General features: G+C 40.3%; 1 protein-coding gene across 2 annotated transcripts in view; it reads right to left on the reverse strand.

Moving 5' to 3' along the window:
• Positions 1–19527, reverse strand: part of DCLK1 (doublecortin like kinase 1) — a gene marked incomplete at both ends in the record, with an annotated part of 231908 nt that overhangs the window by 202909 nt on the left and 9472 nt on the right. For both annotated transcript variants that reach the window (XM_084300967.1, XM_084300968.1), the window contains one exon: positions 17763–18109. In XM_084300967.1, coding sequence (XP_084157093.1) covers positions 17763–18109 — 347 coding nt within the window. The remainder of the gene's footprint in view (positions 1–17762; positions 18110–19527) is intronic.

Consider the following 19527-nt stretch of genomic DNA (forward strand, 5'->3'; position numbering starts at 1 on the left):
CTACAATTGGCCTTGTCTTACGCACTTGTGGGCAGACAGCACCATGCAATAGCTGTTCTACTGCAAAGGAGTATCTGCATTTCTGCTGCTTTACACAATACTCATTTCACCCACCCTGTGGATATTCCAAATAGTACTTGACTCAAAACCACCGGTGAACAGCACTCATGTGACACTGTATTGTAAGGGCACTTCATCAGAAAATCAGCAAGAAGAGGTAGACTAAATCTAAGCTACATATTCTGTACTAAAAATCAAAAGATCCTACTTCTGTGTTTACATTAGCCTGTAAGGAAGAGCCAAAGTGTCTCATCCTTTCATTCTCAAGGGATTGAATTCATTATTATTATGTCTATGTGCTATGTACAACATTTTACTTATTAATAAAAAAATCCTTGTACTGTTTAAAGACTTGATTTACACTTACACAATTCAAAGTCAAATCAATATTTTCGTTTACAAATAATTATTTTGTAAAATACCAAAAAAATTGCTGAACTACTTTGAGACCACGTACTCAAATTCACAGCCATACAACTGACAGCTGGAAGACAGCCTCCAAAATCAAACTTTGCACTAAGGCAGAAGTATGAGTCACAAGATGCTTCCTCTATCTGCATGCATTTTAGAAAACTGATGAATTGATGACAGGTGTCAGTTTGTGCTTCTTGAAAGAAAGATCAGATGGGAAACCAGATTGCAGCTATACCAGAGGTCAAATAAGAAAATACTTCTCCGAGTTGCAGAGAGCCCAGGGAACCACGTGTCCAGGAGCGTTCTTAGCAGCGCTCACTTCTAATTCTACCTTTGCTAGGATATGGAGCACAACAACATTATGGTCAAAAAATGAAGCCCAAGAAGTTCCGCATTAACATGAGAAAGAACTTCTTCACGGTGAGGGTGACGGAGCACTGGGACAGGCTGCCCAGGGAGGTTGTGGAGTCTCCTTCTCTGGAGATATTCAAGGCCCGTCTGGACGCCTACCTGGGCAGCCTGCTCTAGGGAACCTGCTTTGGCAGGGGGGTTGGACCCAATGATCTACTGAGGTCCCTTCCAACCCCTACAGTTCTGTGATTCTGTAACATTAATTGCTTTCTGCAAATCACATATTTGGCAATTCGTTATCTTAAAAAAAAAAAAAAAAAAAAACCATTTTTACAATTTAAGCCAGAGAATCACACAACTTATTGTATAGTGGGTTACACTGTCCCCGAAACATGTGTTTTCCACTGCATTATGTGTATGTAACTCTTACACCTCGTGCATCTATTGCAGGACCACAGGAATCCCGCAGCTTCGTATAACAGGAGGTTTGTGATGGCTGAATTAAAAAGGGAAGCCAACACCTTAATTACACTTAAAAATAGGAAGAAAAAATTCCTACTAGCATTCAATATGGAGACCATACTGGAAAGCACACCACGCTTACGCCTTCCCCTCGTAGCGCCAGGAATGAAGTCACCAGCGGGCAGCCGTGTCCCTGTCCTTTGTGAGGCAGGAGCGGCTCCTTGGCAACCGCTGCAGACCATCGAGCTGCCATGGAAACGGCAACGACGAATTTATAAAAACTCCGAAACAAAGCAACTGTGAAGGCAAACCGAAATAGGGTGGGTACACCCTGTGTCACTCCCTACAGAACTCCCGTTGTTAAAAAAAAAAAAAAATCATGGAAAGCTCTGAATTGTAGTAAAATTGGAGTCACTGACAGCTCTCGTGGTTCCCATTGGCAAATACACCTGAAGACTTACAGCACAGATGATAACGACCCCTTCCCATTTCAGCCAGAGGTTTCTCCTTTAGGGAAGAGGAAGGCTGAGGGGCAAAGGCAGGGAACGACTGGCTGGGGCTGTGCCCGGGACATGTGCTGGCTGGGTAAAACAAGTACCCGCAAGGTGAGCACCAGAGCCCACCTGAGGAAAGGATGTTCATTCACACTTCTTATTCATTAGTATTAGGAGAAAGTATTTTACCTTCTTCAGTAGATAAAGAGACACCTGGGACAATCATCTCCTGAGAGCATTTCAGCTACATTTACATTTTGTGTATGTCCATGTGAGGAGAGCACATGCAAGGAATTTTTTTTTTTTTTTTTTTTTTTTTTTTTTTTTTTTACCAGTGAATGAGGGGAAAAAGAACATGCTGCGTCTCCCAAGAAATGAAGCCAAACCAAAAAACACATTGTCTTCAAAGAGAAAACTAACACATTCGACAGGCCAGCCAGGCCACATAACTCAGTGTAACAGACTCAAGAGAGGAGGAGGAGAGCGCCCAGGTGCATCTGTGCACAGTGGCAGAAGGGCAGACACAGGCACCCTGCGCAGGCAACAGCGCAGCACGTGCTCTCCTCATGCCACATCAACCCCAGCTCCCTTCCAATCCTCCTCAACACTTCCACTGGTTATGGTTAGCTGGTAATTATTTGGGTACTGACTGGCTGGTCAGTACCTTCTGTGCTGTATCAGCAGCTGGCTACTGCCAAATAGTGTATCGGAGCAAGGATTTCTGCCTGCCTTACCTCTGCAGAAGGAACAGGGAGTTCGCAGCACTGAGGGTGTCAACCTGAGCCATAAAATCCCGCGGAGTCATTGAAGCCACTCCTAAATTTCAGCTGCTCTTTCAGGTTGGACTTTAGTAGACCAATAGGTTCCAAATGTGTTGGACAAGGACTAAAATAAATCGTTTCTGGCTTTATTTCCTTGGGAAACCAAACTGAAACTGAACAAATCAGTAAGTTTAAAAGAATATGTAATTTCTGCTCTGCTCTTGAGGCTTTCTACAAATCAGCAAGATTAGTCCTACAAATATGTTCATCCACAGCTGCTCAATGAGCTGTGAAAACTGGTATTCTCACTGAAATTTGGTGATCATCACCAGGATTGTCAGGTGTGTAAAACTCATTGAAGCTAGAGGAAAGCAGCTGCTCCAGAGAAACTATGTATCAAACAGTTACTGTGAAAAGGAAAAAAAGTACATATATAAATATATACACATCCCAGTTAAGCAATCATGAAAAGACCTTCAAGGTCATCAAACCCAACGATTCACCTAACACTAAGTCCCCTGCTAAGCCCTGTCCCCAAGCACCATGTCCACCTATCTCTTAAATGCCCCCAGGGATGGGGATTTCCCCACCTCCCTGGGCAGCCTGTTCCAATGCCTAACCACCCTTTCCACAAAGAAATTCTTCCTGATATCCAGTCTAAACCTCCTCCAGCATAATTCAGTGTTGTTGCCTCACTTCCATGTTCCAAGTTCTCTTAGCTTAACGCCTTATCTATGTACATCAACAAAAAAATCTGTACAAATTCCATCACTAGTGAAATAATTTCTGAACCATAGGGTGCTTGTGAGAAATTTCTCCAGTGCTTTACGTTACATACCAACAGCTTATTTCCCACCAGACTCTCACCCTACCCTCCAGAGAAATGCTACTCCATACACCTTCTCCAGAGAGTTTAAAACGTAAGCAGTGTTTATAGATTTATCCCCTACAGCTTCAAGGGTTGGCATACCAAATATTGTCTGCGAAGTTCTCTCTACTGCAGAGATCCAACAAAACTACAATAAATAACTTTTGAGTTAGCCTTTGGGATCTAAAACCTTGAGATATGCTTATGAGTACAGGGATATAGTAGGGATACCTAGGGATACAGAAGACGACGTTAAGAATTTGACTCCTGTTAACTGCACACCAGACAACAGAAGATCTGTGAGTGCAGACCAGATGTGTGATAGCTGGGTATTTTTTTTCTCTATTTCTACCTCGGAACTGTTTATATACTTCAAGTATTCGGATGCCTTAGAAGAATTAGAGCTGTTGTCACCTTAGCCAAAAAAGGTGGGTGGCACACATTCTTGCCTCCTTACAGACTGTATGCCCAAGTGCAAGTAGTTTTTATTAGCACATCAGCTGTTCTGTCACTTCACCAAAGTGCATCATTGCACATCTCCCATTTTCAGGAACAGGTGAAGACACACTCTGCACCAGGCAGTCACAATTCCGCTCTGCTGAAAACCAGGTTTATTCGCAAATCTTGTTCAACTTCTCATGATCTCAGGAAGTCAGACAAGAAATTTCCACCATCTGGCTATCTCTGACAGCATTATACTTTAAAGACACTTCCAAAACATTGAGCATCAAATTCATTCTTTACTGTTTGCAAGATTTCAGTTTACCCAGAGGTATTCAGCCTCAAGAGGAAAACTAACTCCAATTTGCCATCTAACTATCAACTCATTGGAACAAGGTAGCTAAAGACGTACATTAAAATTAGATTATGCACGTTAGTGCTTATTTTTTTAACAGTTCCTTCATGGCTAATCCTAAAATATTCCTTGGATGAAGCACCTTTGGGCATTCTGACACACAAGCAACAAACATTTCCCCCAACACCTCTGAAAGTGACTTCTGCATTTTTTATTTTTTAATATAAAAGCAGCAAACTTCAACAGATCAAAAGCAGCACCATTAAAACGATTCCATTAATGATAAGCTTTTCCATAGCTTGAGAAGATTTTTACAAATATTTTGAAGCAAGTGGCAGACCGTTTGCATATAAATGTGATGGAGTAATAACAGAATAATCCCCCTAACCTCCTAGTAACGTTTGCCTCCTCCCCAGCCTTTACTACAGTTTCATTTACTACTCATAAGAAGGGAGAAACTAGAAGTACAGTTTGCCCAGCTGTTGTGCCATGTTGGTAAATAGCTTTAGCCTGGACAAAAGAAGAGAGTCTCCAGAGAGTTTGAAGTCTTATGAATGAGAGCACTACAAGAGAGAGGAAGGAAAGAAAAAATACAGAAAAACCCACAACCTCGGTTAATTTAGTTCATTACTGGCTGTGTCATAACACTACAAACCTGTTAGCATTAGCTAGTTGACTCAGAATGCTATTATTCGTGGCACTTATATCTATTCTGAGAAAGGAAGATTGAGGATATGAAGCCTACAGAAAAGGATTTCAAAGTCATCCAGAAAAGAGCTAACTGAAAGGAAGAAAAATCCATATTATGATTCCATCACTGAACAAATCAAAGTCAGGCTACTAAGCCCTTTGTCTGGTAGTTTTTTGTTGTTGGTGTTAGAAAAGCCTTCATTTAGCTTCAGCTAAGGCTTTGCCAACTTAACTCTTGAGAATTGTCTACAACTGACATTTTTTTTCAGACCCTCATAAATCTAGCATAAATACTTGGATACATCATAAATTGTGTAGATAGTGGAAGACTGTAAATTACTTGTTACATCTTGGAAATGGAGGAACATCTACTTTCCCAGGAGCTGGTCACACATCGTCAGTGAGCCTTTGTTCCCTCAGAAGAGGGACAAACACACTGCTATTAATTTGGGATAGAGAAAAGCAAAACCACACTCCATCTAGGTTCTTTTTAGGGAGAAACTCTGGAGCTGGAAGGCTGCCTGTCACATCAGAATTGCAGGATGATGTTCAGTCATGACATGCTGCTTGGAAATGTTAAATATATATATTTATATACACACATACATGCACATGTATATTATATATACATTCACACAGTCTGATGACTGCATAACTTCGTAACATTCCTGTTTCAGTGCAGCAGCAGGATGAAATGACTCAGTTTGAAACTAAAGGGCAAGGGAGAGCTTCCCCTACCCAGGGGAGGAACTGGTTGGAAGAGCTACTGGAGGCACTGGTGAAAAGCTTCCATCAGTACAGCCCCCATACAACTCATTTTGCAGATCATGAGCTTCTTACTTCAGTAACCCTCCTGATTATTTGCTTATAAGAGAGGAAGTGCTGTTAAAGCTTTTCTCTTCCTACAGAGGAACCATATGACATTCAATTATTCCTCTCCCCCTCCTTCTGTAACATTTAGGAGAGCAGTTCCTACTGTACGCTGTGAGAGATGTCTGGCATTCACTTGGACTCAGCACAAGAGAAACCAGAGCTTCATCTCCTTTTCTAGGACAGCCCTCCTCCACCTGCAGGTAGGTTGGGTTCATTTTTACAGGGATGCCACATTTAAAAGCTATTCCCCTGAAGTGCCACTGACAGAGAAAGGAAAAGTCTCCTCCTTTTATTGTCCTTACATCCCTCATCTCCCAAACGACTGGAGAATAAAAAATCGTCAGCTAGATGCTAGGACTCCACATTTACGTACTGCTAAAATAGGCTTAAATAAAGCAGCAATATAATTCGGGCTGAAAACGTTTTTCAAGAAGGTGTTATTCCTACAGATACTATTAATCTATAATGACTCCAATACATCTTCATCTACTTGCTCCCTTGGTCCCAATTTCAAAACCTACTAATTGTTTTAAAATTGATGTTGAGCTGCATGGCATTACTTCTTGCTCGTGTCTTAATAAAGCTGTCTGAATTTAAAAAAAGAAAAAAAAAAAAAAAGACATTCAAGTGAATAGCTTTTTATCGAAAGCCAGAAGTTATTTGGCAAATGCATTCCATTTTGACAAATATTTCAACTGAAAATATCAGCCATTTCATTAATTGCTGTAACACATATGCACAGCTATAAAAGGTTTTCTTTCTTTTTGGTCCTGTGTTAACTGAGCCCCAGTGGGAACTGACCAAGATGGCTGGCACGTCCATGCTACCGAATGCTTGTCTTAAGATTTCATTTCTAAATTTAAGCCAGAAAGTCCAAGTGCCAATTTTCCTGGTTCTCAGACTGTTTCACCCACTTCGATACTCTGTGCCCCTCAGTCTTTGCTCACCATGCTGGGAACAATCAATGCTAATAGTGGCATAATGGTCTTCACGTAACTAAGGTGCACAGATTTTAGCTTTCCTATGTCTGATGTACAAAGCAGATAGATCTCAGCAACTGCATTCACAAAAATCCTTATCAACAGAACAACTCTAAACACTCCTTTATTTTAAGGTCCCATTTCCCTACATACCTGCATTTTTCCATCGTGTCATAGCAATGCCATGCATGTTCAGCATTTCTTTTGTTAAAAACCTTCACATACCATGCTTACTGCACTCTCATCTGGTTTCTGTTCCTCCATTTCTGATAGGCCATTTGATTATTCTTTCCTATATTAACTACTTGATTTTTGCCTTATTAAATTTTACACTGATTGCACTCCTTGTTCCCAATTCATCAAGATCATACTCTATTTAAAATAGATTCCTCCAGAGTATTTGAAATGCTCCTCAACCTGCCCCAGAACAGATATGTTCTGGTTTAGAAACTGAAACGTCTAAACATTTTTTTTTTTCCTAAAATCTTATAAGCTTTCTCTTTTTTCAGGAATATTTAGGAAACTGAATGCACTGGTGCAGAGAAGGTAGTTTTAATGGAAGTGTACTATCATTTCAGATGGCAACATTTACCACCTGAGTAAAACAACAGAACAGGAAAGAGTGCTTTTTTGTACTCCAGGTGCACTTACCCCAGACCTAACTTCTTGAGTGTAAACTTTACTACCACCATCATGCTCCCACTGCTGCACTGACCCTGTTCATGTAGCTACAGCAAGAAGTGCACAAAAAAATTAATTATATCAGAATCAACAATGTCATATATGGACTTTTTCATAATCATGAGCTTCTGTATTTTAACCTTTTAATTTTTAAGACAGAATTGTTGCATGCACAAATTCATTCTCATGTGAAAAGAGCATTCCGCATTATCAGTGTCCAGTGTGCCAGGACCATTTCCCACCACACGTGCATGTTGTACTCACCTCCTTCTCAGCTATTTCCTCTCCAAAGCGCACATAAGTGCGCTATATATTGCATTAGCAATGACTCAGGTTGCAGTTTGTTAGTAAGATAAGGGTATAAGATCCAAGCAATGATTTCATACAGATAGAAACAGCAGATTGTACGAACATAAGATGTACAAACAGAACCAAAGAGATGGATTACAGCATCTAAGTGTTGCATTCAGGAGACCATTTATCACACACTAAAAAAAAAAAAAAAATACAAAGAAACTGCTATTTGACAGAATTTACTAGATTTCACATCAAGAGGAGTTCTAAATAGAAACAAAAGAAGAGATAATACTGAAATACACAGGAAGTATATAAACGAGCAATTAAAATCTCAAAGAAAATGAAGGAGAAAACCCTCAGAAACAAATGATTCAGAGGCAGATAAGAAATCAAGACAGGCAACATGATCCAGGAGGATAATTCAAGGACAACTAGAATACAGGAAGTATCAAAAGGTTTAGCTTTTGGACGCATGCTATATAGCAGCAGCTGCAGTCTGCCATTCAAATTAATGCAAAACAGAAACGTAACCTGGCTGCAAGGGAAGGCAGGTGAAGTATTTTAAACAGCAAACATTCTTCTGTTTAGAAAGTCAGCACACTCATTTAAGGTTTAAAAAGTGGGGAAGAAGCTTATATCTAAGGCATCCTACCTCAGCTATTCCACAAGATGCACCCCATCTTCCCCTACTGTCTGGCAGCTCTAAGAAAAATCATGGCTTAAACCAAGCCAAAAAGATACTTAAAACCAGTTCAAACTCAGATTTCACTCTCCACTCAGTGAGCAAATGTCTCTTACAGTTTTAAGCCATTAAAGCTCCAAGTTTTACATAAAAGAAGTTTCTGAGATCCAACATCTAATGGAAAACCAAATCCACCAGACCAGAACACCTGATGCAGGAGAGGCAATCAGCCCCAACTACTTGAGCTTTATTTTCAATAACCTGCAACCCTGACTTCAAAGCCCTATAATGCTTTGCTGGTTCCGCTAGGAGCATACTACAATGTTCTGTCTTGCTTTCTAAAGTTGAGCTTACTTATCTCTGATAATTCCAAACCCAGCTGTTCTCATTTTTATCTACGTGTGAAGTACCGTAACTCTGCACTGCATGCCTCAAGTCCCCAAAGACTTCTTGCTCTTCCATCTGCAACTTCAAGAGTTCAATCTTCAATCCTATTGAAGAAGCTTGATTCCCTCCTCAGCAGCATTCTCGTGCCAAATGCCTCCTTGAAGCAGGTGTTCTGACCTACTTCTAAAGTTTATGAGGGGAGAAAAGCAATGGAAAGTTTTCACTAGAAGTTGAGAACAAACTACACGTGGTACACACCTTTCAATTCCTGTTACATACCATTAACCCATGACAGGAAAACAGTCTCACAAGAGGCTAACTTATTTATAGAAGCTTAAGCCCTCTTCAGAGAACTACTGTCTGCGTTCAGTACAATGGAAATATTTTAACCTACTGGTAATTGTATTAGTTCCTAAATCTGATTGAGTCTGGACATTCTGCCCCCATGAACTGGCACACAGTAGCAGGGACATAGATTCAGAAGAGATTACTGCAATACTTCCTACGAGATTGAACAAATTGGTTTCAAGCTTAAAGGGGACTGGAGGTAGAAAAAGGAAGAATACATTGTCCTTCACTGATTTTATAGTACTTAAAGGATGTTCAGGGATGAAAACTTTAAGTCTCAGTCCCACTTCTACTAAAATTCACCCCAGAATCCTCAGACACAAATAAAGAGAACAAAACAGAACTGTATCTCAAACTTCTATACACTGCAGGTTTGTTTAGGAGAGGTCTGGATTCATCTTCTTTAATCCGATGAGCACCTGAGAGGTCAGTCAGTGCCCAGGACTCACTCTGTACACAAAAAGAACTGTACGAAGCAATTCCAAATAAATATGTGGAGTATCTGAAGAGATTTGTGTCTCTTCCCACTTGCTATAGGAGACAGCAAAGTGCATGGCTTAAGAAGCTGGAAAATATTGAAAATAAGATGCTTCACAGCTGACAAGTTTATGAACCCAGTTTCTAAAGTGAAAAGCTCAACTAGAAAAACAAGGCACGAAGTTGGGCCATCTGTCACTGCCATTCCTTGCACCATCCATAATTCTAAGATTGTTTTGCCAGTATCAATTACACCATTTACAAAGCGATCATCTGCAGAATTTCCTTTTACACAACAGCTTGGCGAAATGGTGAAGAGAAATGTAAATGGAAAGAAATAAGTAAACAAAGATGCATTTGTACAAAGCCTTAGGTAGCTGTTCAAACTTGAGTATGACTGCAAAGAGTTATCAGCCTTAAGTTTTCATAATTCAACATTGTCAAAAGACAGACTGCCAAGATTTTCCAAGTATTGGTGCAAAAAGGAAAGACCTGACAATCAGAATTACTCTAAAATGCCTAGACTAACAAGCAAATACATAGATACTAATTAGCTGAATAGAGTATTAAAATTTCTCCTATAGGACAAGTCAATTTCTGTGGAAAGAAACAGGTGCTACAAAAAAAAAAAAAAAGAAGAAAACTTTCTTTTGATGCTTCTTAAAATGCAGTTAAGAGACAGTAATTTCTTGATCCTCTTGTAACAACTAGTTTCAGAAGGAACAGAAAGAACCCAGTATATCCAAGATGTTACCCCTTTTTACAATCTTACTACATCCTACCACTACAGAGAAAGAAAAAGAAAACACCACACTTATCTACGCCAATGAAAAAACACTGCTAACAACAGCCGCCACAGGGAGCAAAAATAAAGCCATTCCAGTGAACACAACATTTGGAAAACACACGCTGTAAAGTCTTCAAACCACCGAGTTCAGCTCATTCAGTGAATGTCATGAAATACAGCATCCTAACGGGACTGGTGAGCAGAACAAAGTTTAGGAAGACCACTATTTCAAAGTGTTACCAGAAAGATTTCAGCTGCTGACAGAACACAAAACTGTTCCTAAGGTCTGCACGTTACTGGGCAGTAGAAACTTTTTGGTCACCACCAATAAACTCACTCCTGTCACAAAATACTCAGAGAAATGTTAAGTGCTTTTCAACATCTTCTTTCACTAAAACAAAGAAAAAAGCAAAACCCCAAAACAAAGAACAACAACAAAAATAAATTAACACGAAACACACATACACACACACACGAAACCACTACCACCAAAAACATACAGTTGGAGATAGCTTCTGTTTGCTTTTCCCCTACCCCTCACCAGTCTGCAAGACACACATCAGAATTTAACTTGATAAGAAGCTCTTCTCAGTTGTTTTGCACACTTTAAGAAAGGAAGCAAAGTCCAGATGTGTAGAAAAAGGACACTTTGTCTAGTCATTCAGAACTTTGGGTTATTAGATTATCTCCTTCGTGCTGAAGTACCCTTCCTTACACATGCAATGTGATCCTCCACTTCTGAGGAATCAAGAACGACTCTTCCAGATGACCCTTACTCAAACTCTCTAATAGCTGGATGCCTTTACAGGACAGTAAGGTCAACTTCTGTGATGTTTAAAGCATACTGAAGCAGACATGCAAGCTTTCAGTCTTCTTCATTTAGTAACAGTTTCTCTCCTGCATGGCATGAAAGCCAACCTAAAGGCTGTGGAAGATGGAATTTTCTCCTAATTTTCAGAGTAAGCCTACAATTCATACGGGATGCCAGTCAGCAACCCTGGAAACTTCCATTGTGAGAGGGCTTTTAGAGACTGAGCAACACAGTTGTCAGTCTCAGTTTAATAGGAACCAAAACTAGACAAATGAACGCACGCACTGTTTTCAGTTAGGAATGTGCTTCTGTTCACTCCTTTACAGAAGGTTTTATCTGGATAACAATTAAAACTGTTAGTCAATGTCGTAATGGGACATCAAAACAGCCTGCTCAGAGTCACGAGGGCTCAAGGACCTGTAACAGCTCTCCTTTAACACCAGGATTAACTTCAGTTGCCAGCAAATTGTTTATCCATTCCACGTCTTTGGCATATTTTGAACCAGATTTTGATTCTTTCTTATTAAAGTCCATTTTACAAAGCAACTCTACCTTTCTCAATAGGTATCACGGGAATCTTACAAGACCCCCGGAGGTTACCACCACCTGCTGAGATAGGTGATTTTCATCACTGATTTTTGCTTTAATTTTTCAGTCTATCAAGTCTGCAAGAAGCATCTGCGGGCCTCTTTCCCTAGTGTTGAGGAAGAAATAGCCGTCGTTCTTGTCCTTCCCCCAAAACTCAGTTTCAAAAGGCCAAAGCCAGGAATGACTCATCTTCCTGAGAAGGAAAAAAGTTGTTGATTAAGTACACTGCAGGCAGGAAGGAGGGAAAGTGAGTTGCAATCAAAGCTTGAGAGACGCTCTTTGCTCTTGGAAAGCATCTCTCATGGTAGTCCATCAGCATCTCCCTCATAGTGCCCTAAATGTCACATCTAAGGTTAGGCAGCTTAGATATTTTCCAGGGTATAAAGGGATTCTCGTATAAACACATGTGAAGGAGCAGGTTGTACTGAGTAAGCACACTGGGTTTCAGCTCCCCACCTGGAACATGCCAGGTGGCGGTACAATACCGAAGTACCACTTCAAAAACATACAGACAAGTTTCCCTAGCTGTTGCTTCCCTGCTAAAATGTCTGTGTGATCTGCAGAAGCCATCTTTCTTAATATTCTTCTCCAAGTAATCAGTATCTGCACAGCTACACCTCACAGAGAACTCAGCATGGTTCTCCAGTCAATCAGCACCGCCCCGTGCCTGCGGCTGGCAGGGAGCTGCGATGCCTCCAGTAAAAGCCACAGGTTGGAGTTACTGTGCTCAAGCGGGGTCATACAGCAGATAAAACAGCACTTGTTGTCCACATCTTTCAATGCAGGAGTAATTTCACATCGCATGCATCTCAAGTGAATTGTAACTACAACCGAAGAATAAGTAAAAATAACATGCACAACCTGTCACCCTTAAGATTAAATGCCTATTGGGTAACAGGAATGGAACTGATTACAAATGCTGATGTGAATTAGAATTAGAGCACATATAAAACAAGTCACTTGCTACACTTAAGTATTATTTTCTTTAATGCTCGTTTTGTCTAGATGGTTCTGAAAAATAAGGTACCCAAACGTGAAGTAGAGAACATTTTTCCATGCCTGATACCTACCTTGCTTCTCTGTATCCAGGACAATTTGGCCAAGAATTTAGTGTAACGCAGGCATGATTACCAAACATTTTCCACTTGTTAAGAAAAAAAACAATAAAAAAGGGCGTGCTTAGCTTAGGTGTAGATGCAAACAGTTGTTTTCTTTTTCTCGAGAGTTCATTTTCTTAAAGCATCAGTGCTAATTCTTCTTTAAAAACTAAAATATAGGTGCCTTTGCAGACAGAACTCTAAAGGAAATGGTTTCCAAACTTAACGACTCACTCTTCCAGCAGGTTTCCAATAAAAAACAAAACCAACATATTATACTCCACGAGGAAGCTTCAAGCATTCCAGCAATGTAATTCTCCCTTTTCTTCAAGTCACAATTCTTTACATAAACTATTTAATGGCTTGTAACAAGGCTATTAAGGGACTCGCTTCCCATTTCACACTATGCTTCTCACACACTTCTATGAAGTACGTCCCCAAGTTCCAGTAGATGTATTTCATATTTGTAAAATTAATCCTATTTGAAAGAACATATTCCAAAATAAAAATTAATCACATCGTGATTTTTATTCTGGTGTTTCTGCCACTGACCACTTGTCTGTCTGGAGTCAAATCCACTGCATAATACTTAAACTGACAAATAATTTGCATAACTGCATGTAGTTAAGCTACACTAACCACCTGTTCAAATAAGAAGGTCCCATTGCAGTGCAGATGTTTGTTCTTCTAAAAGCAAATGGGGGATGTACAAGGTGATAGAGCACTTTTGTCCAAACACCAGTCTTAGGCTAAATACTCGGACTGCAAATTCCTCATACAAATACACACACTACAACACTCAAAAAAAGGCACAATTTCAAATGGCAATTATGTTTGACCTTCATTAATATTCTCCCATTTTATTCCTCGGTTTTGTTCTAGAAGTGCATCATTATACAGACACCAGAGAACTGAGCTTGCAACACAGCAGCTTGGCTCTATCTCCAAGGGCAGCTTATATCCTTGACATCTGCATTGTCCCAACCTGCTTTCTTTTTACAAAACTGTATCTCAATGCACATTAAACTAAAAATGGTATCTTCTGCTAAGGGAAGATTAAAAACCAAACTGTCATGATGCAATCACGGGAAAGCAAGGCACATTTTAGCTAGAAGAAAGTGTTTGTTCCTTGCACAAGTACATGAGAATATTAAAAGGCATTTTAAGTGTTGACTTAATGCACTTAAACTGCCTTTTAATCTAAAATATAATCCAGTAAGAGTAGTCTCATGATCTGAATTCCTACAGGCAGCCATTGAACCTACTCATTCTATTTTGGTTTTCCTTACACAGCAAAGCTGATAAGGAGAAAACTTCTAGACCTTCACCTGGATAGTTTTAAGTATGTCCATGAAAACGTGCATGTGCTATTCTAGACAGTATGAAACCCATCCTTCTCTGAGGAACCATTAATAATTCATCTGAGAGGATGTGCTAAAGGCTGGCCACCAATGTCCTACATGATCAGATGACAGTTGTATCTTGTGCCCCTTTTGTGCAAATTAAATTTCTTTCTAAAAGGCTCAGAAACCTTGAAGTCAAAATACAGAGTCTGACCTGCACTATAAGGAAATGCAAATAAATGATTAACCATCCCTTTTTAATTTAATATATGTATATTTTAAACAATACTAGATTAAATGCATGAAATCCAAAGCAAACTTCTACCTAATACTGGAAAACATCAAGTTTCAGACCCTGAACTGCCACTGACCCAGTGAGACAAGATCAGTTAAGGTTGTTTTTTTCCTCCCCCTGCTACTTCAGTATTAAACATGGAAAGGGTTACCGCAGCACACCTTGTTGATCAAGCTCCTCCATTCTCAGGAACACCAACAAGACATGAAGTGTAATGAAAGTGAGTAATTCTCCAAAATCAAGGAGGTTTGGAGGCTCTAAGATGGGGAAAACAGCTGGATGGCACAGAACTTTCTTCCTACCAAGGTACATAAACAACTTTCTTACTCAATTACTCAAATTAGCGTCAGTACAGGACAACTGCCCAACTTGGGTAGCAGTTAAGACTCTGACCCCTACAACTTTCTTCTGAGGGGTCTGAGGCATCTTATGCTAGTACCCAACAACTGTATGCACACCTCAGGGCTCACCTGCACTGACGATATATGGGACTCGTGGCAATTTTTGCCATGGATGGGCAATTCCTGTGTTGGCCCCAAAAAAACTCCCAAGAGAAGATGATACAGAATAGCTTGTCTTCCGGGTTATGTTCTCAATAAATAATCCTAGGAAGGCTTTACCCTCTTATCCTTTCAGTAAATTATTTTCTTGCTCAGAGCTTTAAGATTTTATTGCTTTTTAAGTTAGCGATGAAAGATTTAATCACAGATTTGTTAGATTTAAGCACTCAACCCAGGGTCTTCCAGAACCTTCCTGGCTCCAACAAGAGCCGCAGGAGAAGTTCCCGACTGTGAACGCTACTGGAAAAATTCTGGATTTACCATGGATTTCCTCCCAGTAATCATTCACAGCTTGAGTTTAGCAATAAAGAAATCCATCACCGTGGCCCCAACACCATCTGGGAGATCAGGCTTTTGGCAGAGAGAAACGGAGCAGCAATTGCCTGGCGGCGCAGGAAATCAATGGCTTCCCCGAGCACAGATCATCGATTTCCCTTTCTGCCAGCAGAGTCGCTTTGCACGCTCAGCGACAAGTCTCCCTTATCCCAGTAGGGCACACGCACTTTCCTCCAGATCCTTCCCTTACCCATAGGGCAGACAGCTATGCAACTTCAGCTGAACAAAAAGGGAAGGAGGGAGTAAGTGCCTAGACACCCATTTCCCTGGAGAGCCTTTAGACAAAAAGGTTTCAGGCTGCGAGCTTCAGGCTGGGTTTCAGGCTGTGACGTGGATAACAAATGCCCCAGCATTCTACTGATTGAAACTCATCTCAAATCCCAGGACTTGACAAAGAATCCAACTTTGACAACATGTGGGTCAGGAAAACCTCATCTTCCCTTCCTGCCCAGTAATAAGCCAGTAATATTTTTGCCAGTAATTAGTGCTCCAAAACAGGTGTAAAGGCGTTATTTCATTTTAAGCTCAACCATATAGGGGACTTTGGAACACGTGACAACCACATCACCAAAAAATAAGTGAGCACAGGAAACAACAGGTCACATCGACACCCTTCCATGCTGCGTTTCTTCATAACTAAACCACAGGTTTACTTATGTAGCCCAGAGAACCTTCCAGTACAACCCAGTTGATGCATCCTTTTTACTGAGAGATTTTACAGGAGAGATGCTGAGAACTGGAATATTCACTCAAAATCTCCTGCCAAGGTCATAGCAGAAACCACCCTTCATCTCTGCAGTAAAATGCCAATCCCTCCTCAAATTTACTCGCCTTGCTGCTCCCTGGAGCACAAAGCAAGGTAAGGACAGGAACAGAGATTCCCCAGACACACACTTTACCTTTGCTGCAAGCAATATGAACTCCATGTGCACACTTATGCCCCAGGTCCAAGTTCCCAATGAAACCACAGTAATGGGGACATGAAAAGCATGCATGCAGTAACCAGGAACTGAACAACTGTCTGTGACTGGTGTCAGAGGTTACCGACATACAACGGCAGATGGAAGGGACTTCTGGTCAATCCAGACTTGGCCCTGATTTGAACCAGTGCTCTGAATAAGCAGCTTGTCCACGAACCAGCCATCTCTCAGATCAGAGGGTAGTGCTGTAATTGTTTTCAGAGCTATGCCCGCACATTAACCCCAGAAACTGCAGACACGTTGGGCTCACCACTGGATCAGGCTGACAGTATTTACCTGTATCACGCATATTTCGCAGCCATCTGCTGACAGCTAGGCTCAAAGATTCACAGAAATCTGTAAGAGAGTTATAATACACTAGAAATATCTTAGCCTCTAGCAGCTTCTCAGGGAGACCACTCACTCGTGTCTCTGCCCACATTTTACACCTTCAGTTTAACAGGTTACATTTGTAAGTGCAAGTATCTGCTGTATTTCTCTAGAGTCACCATTGCTCCAAATCAATTCAGGTCATGCTGAAATTAGTTTTGCCCTTCATCAGGTTAACTGCTTCTCCAGTTTTGCTATAATTAATACATGTCCGCAGATAAATTACAAATAAAGTGAAAGACAAAAAAGAAGTAGGATTAAAGTGTAAAATTTTTCCTTGTCCCTTCATCCCTGAATTAAACAAGAAGCCTCTCAAAATCTCACCATACAAATTTAATCAGTGATGACCAATTAATCAGTTAGCAAGAAGAGACACTGCTTAAAGGTATTTCATAGAAAAAATAACCTACAAGAGACTCCTCAATAAATATGAGCAACGCAGTTAACCCAACCTGTTTTCCTGTGAAAGAGAAAAAAGTTCATTTTTTTTTTTAAGCTTTTCACCTTTCTCCTGGTCCATCCTAGCTGCAGTAAGACTCAATTTGGCCATTGTGGATTGCAGTAGGCCTGCATTTAGCATGGTGGAGTGTGTGTCCTCATGGTTTGTTTTTACAGTTTATGGAAAGGCAAGTATAATGAAGCAAAACTGCTGCAAGAAAGAGCTGGAACGAGTTAAGAGAACAAGCTTCTTTGAGACAACATTCTTCATTCTAGGTTTCTGGCACACATAGCCAAAACTCCATCATATTCTTTACTGACAGATTTAGAGCTATTATTTATTACAAATAGGATCAATGAGGCAAAGTAGTATTTCATGGTATGTTCTTGAACTGATCAGAAATCTTACACAATGAACACTGGAAGACTTGGTTCTATGTTCTAGGGAAAAGTAATTTTCTACTTACGTACTATTATTTTCCTCTGGGAAAACTACCTTTTCTTTATGCTGAGAATGATTATAATAAAAATTCTTACCTGTTTTCCATCTAGTGTGTACAAGCGTTTGACCACCCCTGAATCCAGCTTGATGGCATCGGTTATATCAGTAAGAACCTGTTCAAATGAATGTGCTGTCTTCTTGTTAAGCAGAATCCGGACTGCCTTCCGTGGTTTCACTCCACTCCTGATGATAGTGACTAGTTTAGGCCTAATGAAATCCTTATTTTCTTTTGCATCTGGAGTACCTCCTTTAGCAGTGGCAAGAGACGGCACTGAGCGAGAAGTAGAGGTCGTCTTAACATTCACTGACCAGTTTGGGTTTACATTCTTCGTGTACTCCAGTTTCTTGAAGGGTTCTATTGAACCACATACATAGCTTTCCCCTGCAGAAACAGAAGCGCAAGAACAGCAAGTCAGATTGGAGGGGAGAAAAAAAAAAGGAAAAAAGAAAATTCAAATCATTCTCAATTATTATTCTTACTACTCTTGATATATAGTATATAACACATTGATATCTTCCCTTCTTTTATATCTTTTAAAGATCGCTCATCAGCTAAGCATCAAGCAAAGGCAATGCTGTGATGAATTGCTTGAAAGCAACAGTTTTCTTTTCAGAAAGCACCATCACAAGTGGGGACTGCTACTGTCAGTAAGCAGTGTTCACATTAATCAGTTGTCCAGACCCAGGGCATTATCACGGTAGTCCACCAGCCTTCACGCTTAAGTTGCCCGTTCTTCACAAAAGAGCAGGCCCCAAACACTTCAGAGGAAATAGTATGAACTGTTATCAAAAACTATAGGTTACAAATTACCTTCAATAAAAGGTGGGTGAAAATGTCACAGGAAATTTGTTAACATTTGATTATTTAAAGCTTTAAGTAACGTAAAACCAGGATATAGTGAGGTTTCTTGCCTGTACCTATTATTCTATTGACTCAGTGTATTATATGGAGGGAAAATGAAGGCAAAGAACAGTAATTACAGAGCTCTCCTCCCACCATAGTTGGGACCATGGTTTAAAGAAAATGACAGTTTAATGAAAAAAGTTGATTATAGTTCAGATTTCTATTGGAACATTATCTACAATGAACTATTTCCAGAATTACCACACCCACATTTTCTGGCTAGGTTAGAGCTCCCCAGCCAGCGTATCCCTATTCCTTAATCCATTCCAACTGCAGGCTGGTGTGACAAAGGCACCCGCTTGTGTCCTCCCAAGCTCTCCCTTGTGCTTGGCTGAGTGACCACACTGCCAGTTGCGGGGGGTAGGTTGGACCAGCTTGTTCATCTGATGGAACATGAAGACAACACTAACACTTTAGCAAGCTGATCCAGCTCTCCCTCTGGCTGCAAGAAAAGAAAAAAAGATGGAAAAAACCACCACATGAGATCCAGCAGGACCACACCTTCTGGCAGAGTGCAGTTAAACTGGATTACAAATAATGTAAAATCCTATCTGACTAACACCACAAAAACATTTGAGATGTTTTAAGTCTTCAGGGTTCAATAGTTCAGTAGGGACCTTTATATTAGCAGTTTACCCCAAGGTATTAAGATAAAAACAGAACAAAATGCAGTAACGTACCTCCTAGGTGAAACAGCACACAAGAACCAAATCCCCTGAACACTAGAAAACAGACTTTCCTAGTGATCCCTACCATAAGAAATGAGAATTCGTGTTTTAATCATTATAAAGAAAAAGTTTTTTTTTTTTCTCTAGACACACTAAGATTTCAGGGCCATTCAACCCCACAGACAATACAGCACAGAAGAACACGAGGAATGCTGGCAGATGCACAAA

This window comes from Netta rufina, assembly GCF_964035555.1.
Source record: "Netta rufina genome assembly, chromosome: 1".
NCBI lineage: Eukaryota > Metazoa > Chordata > Aves > Anseriformes > Anatidae > Netta > Netta rufina.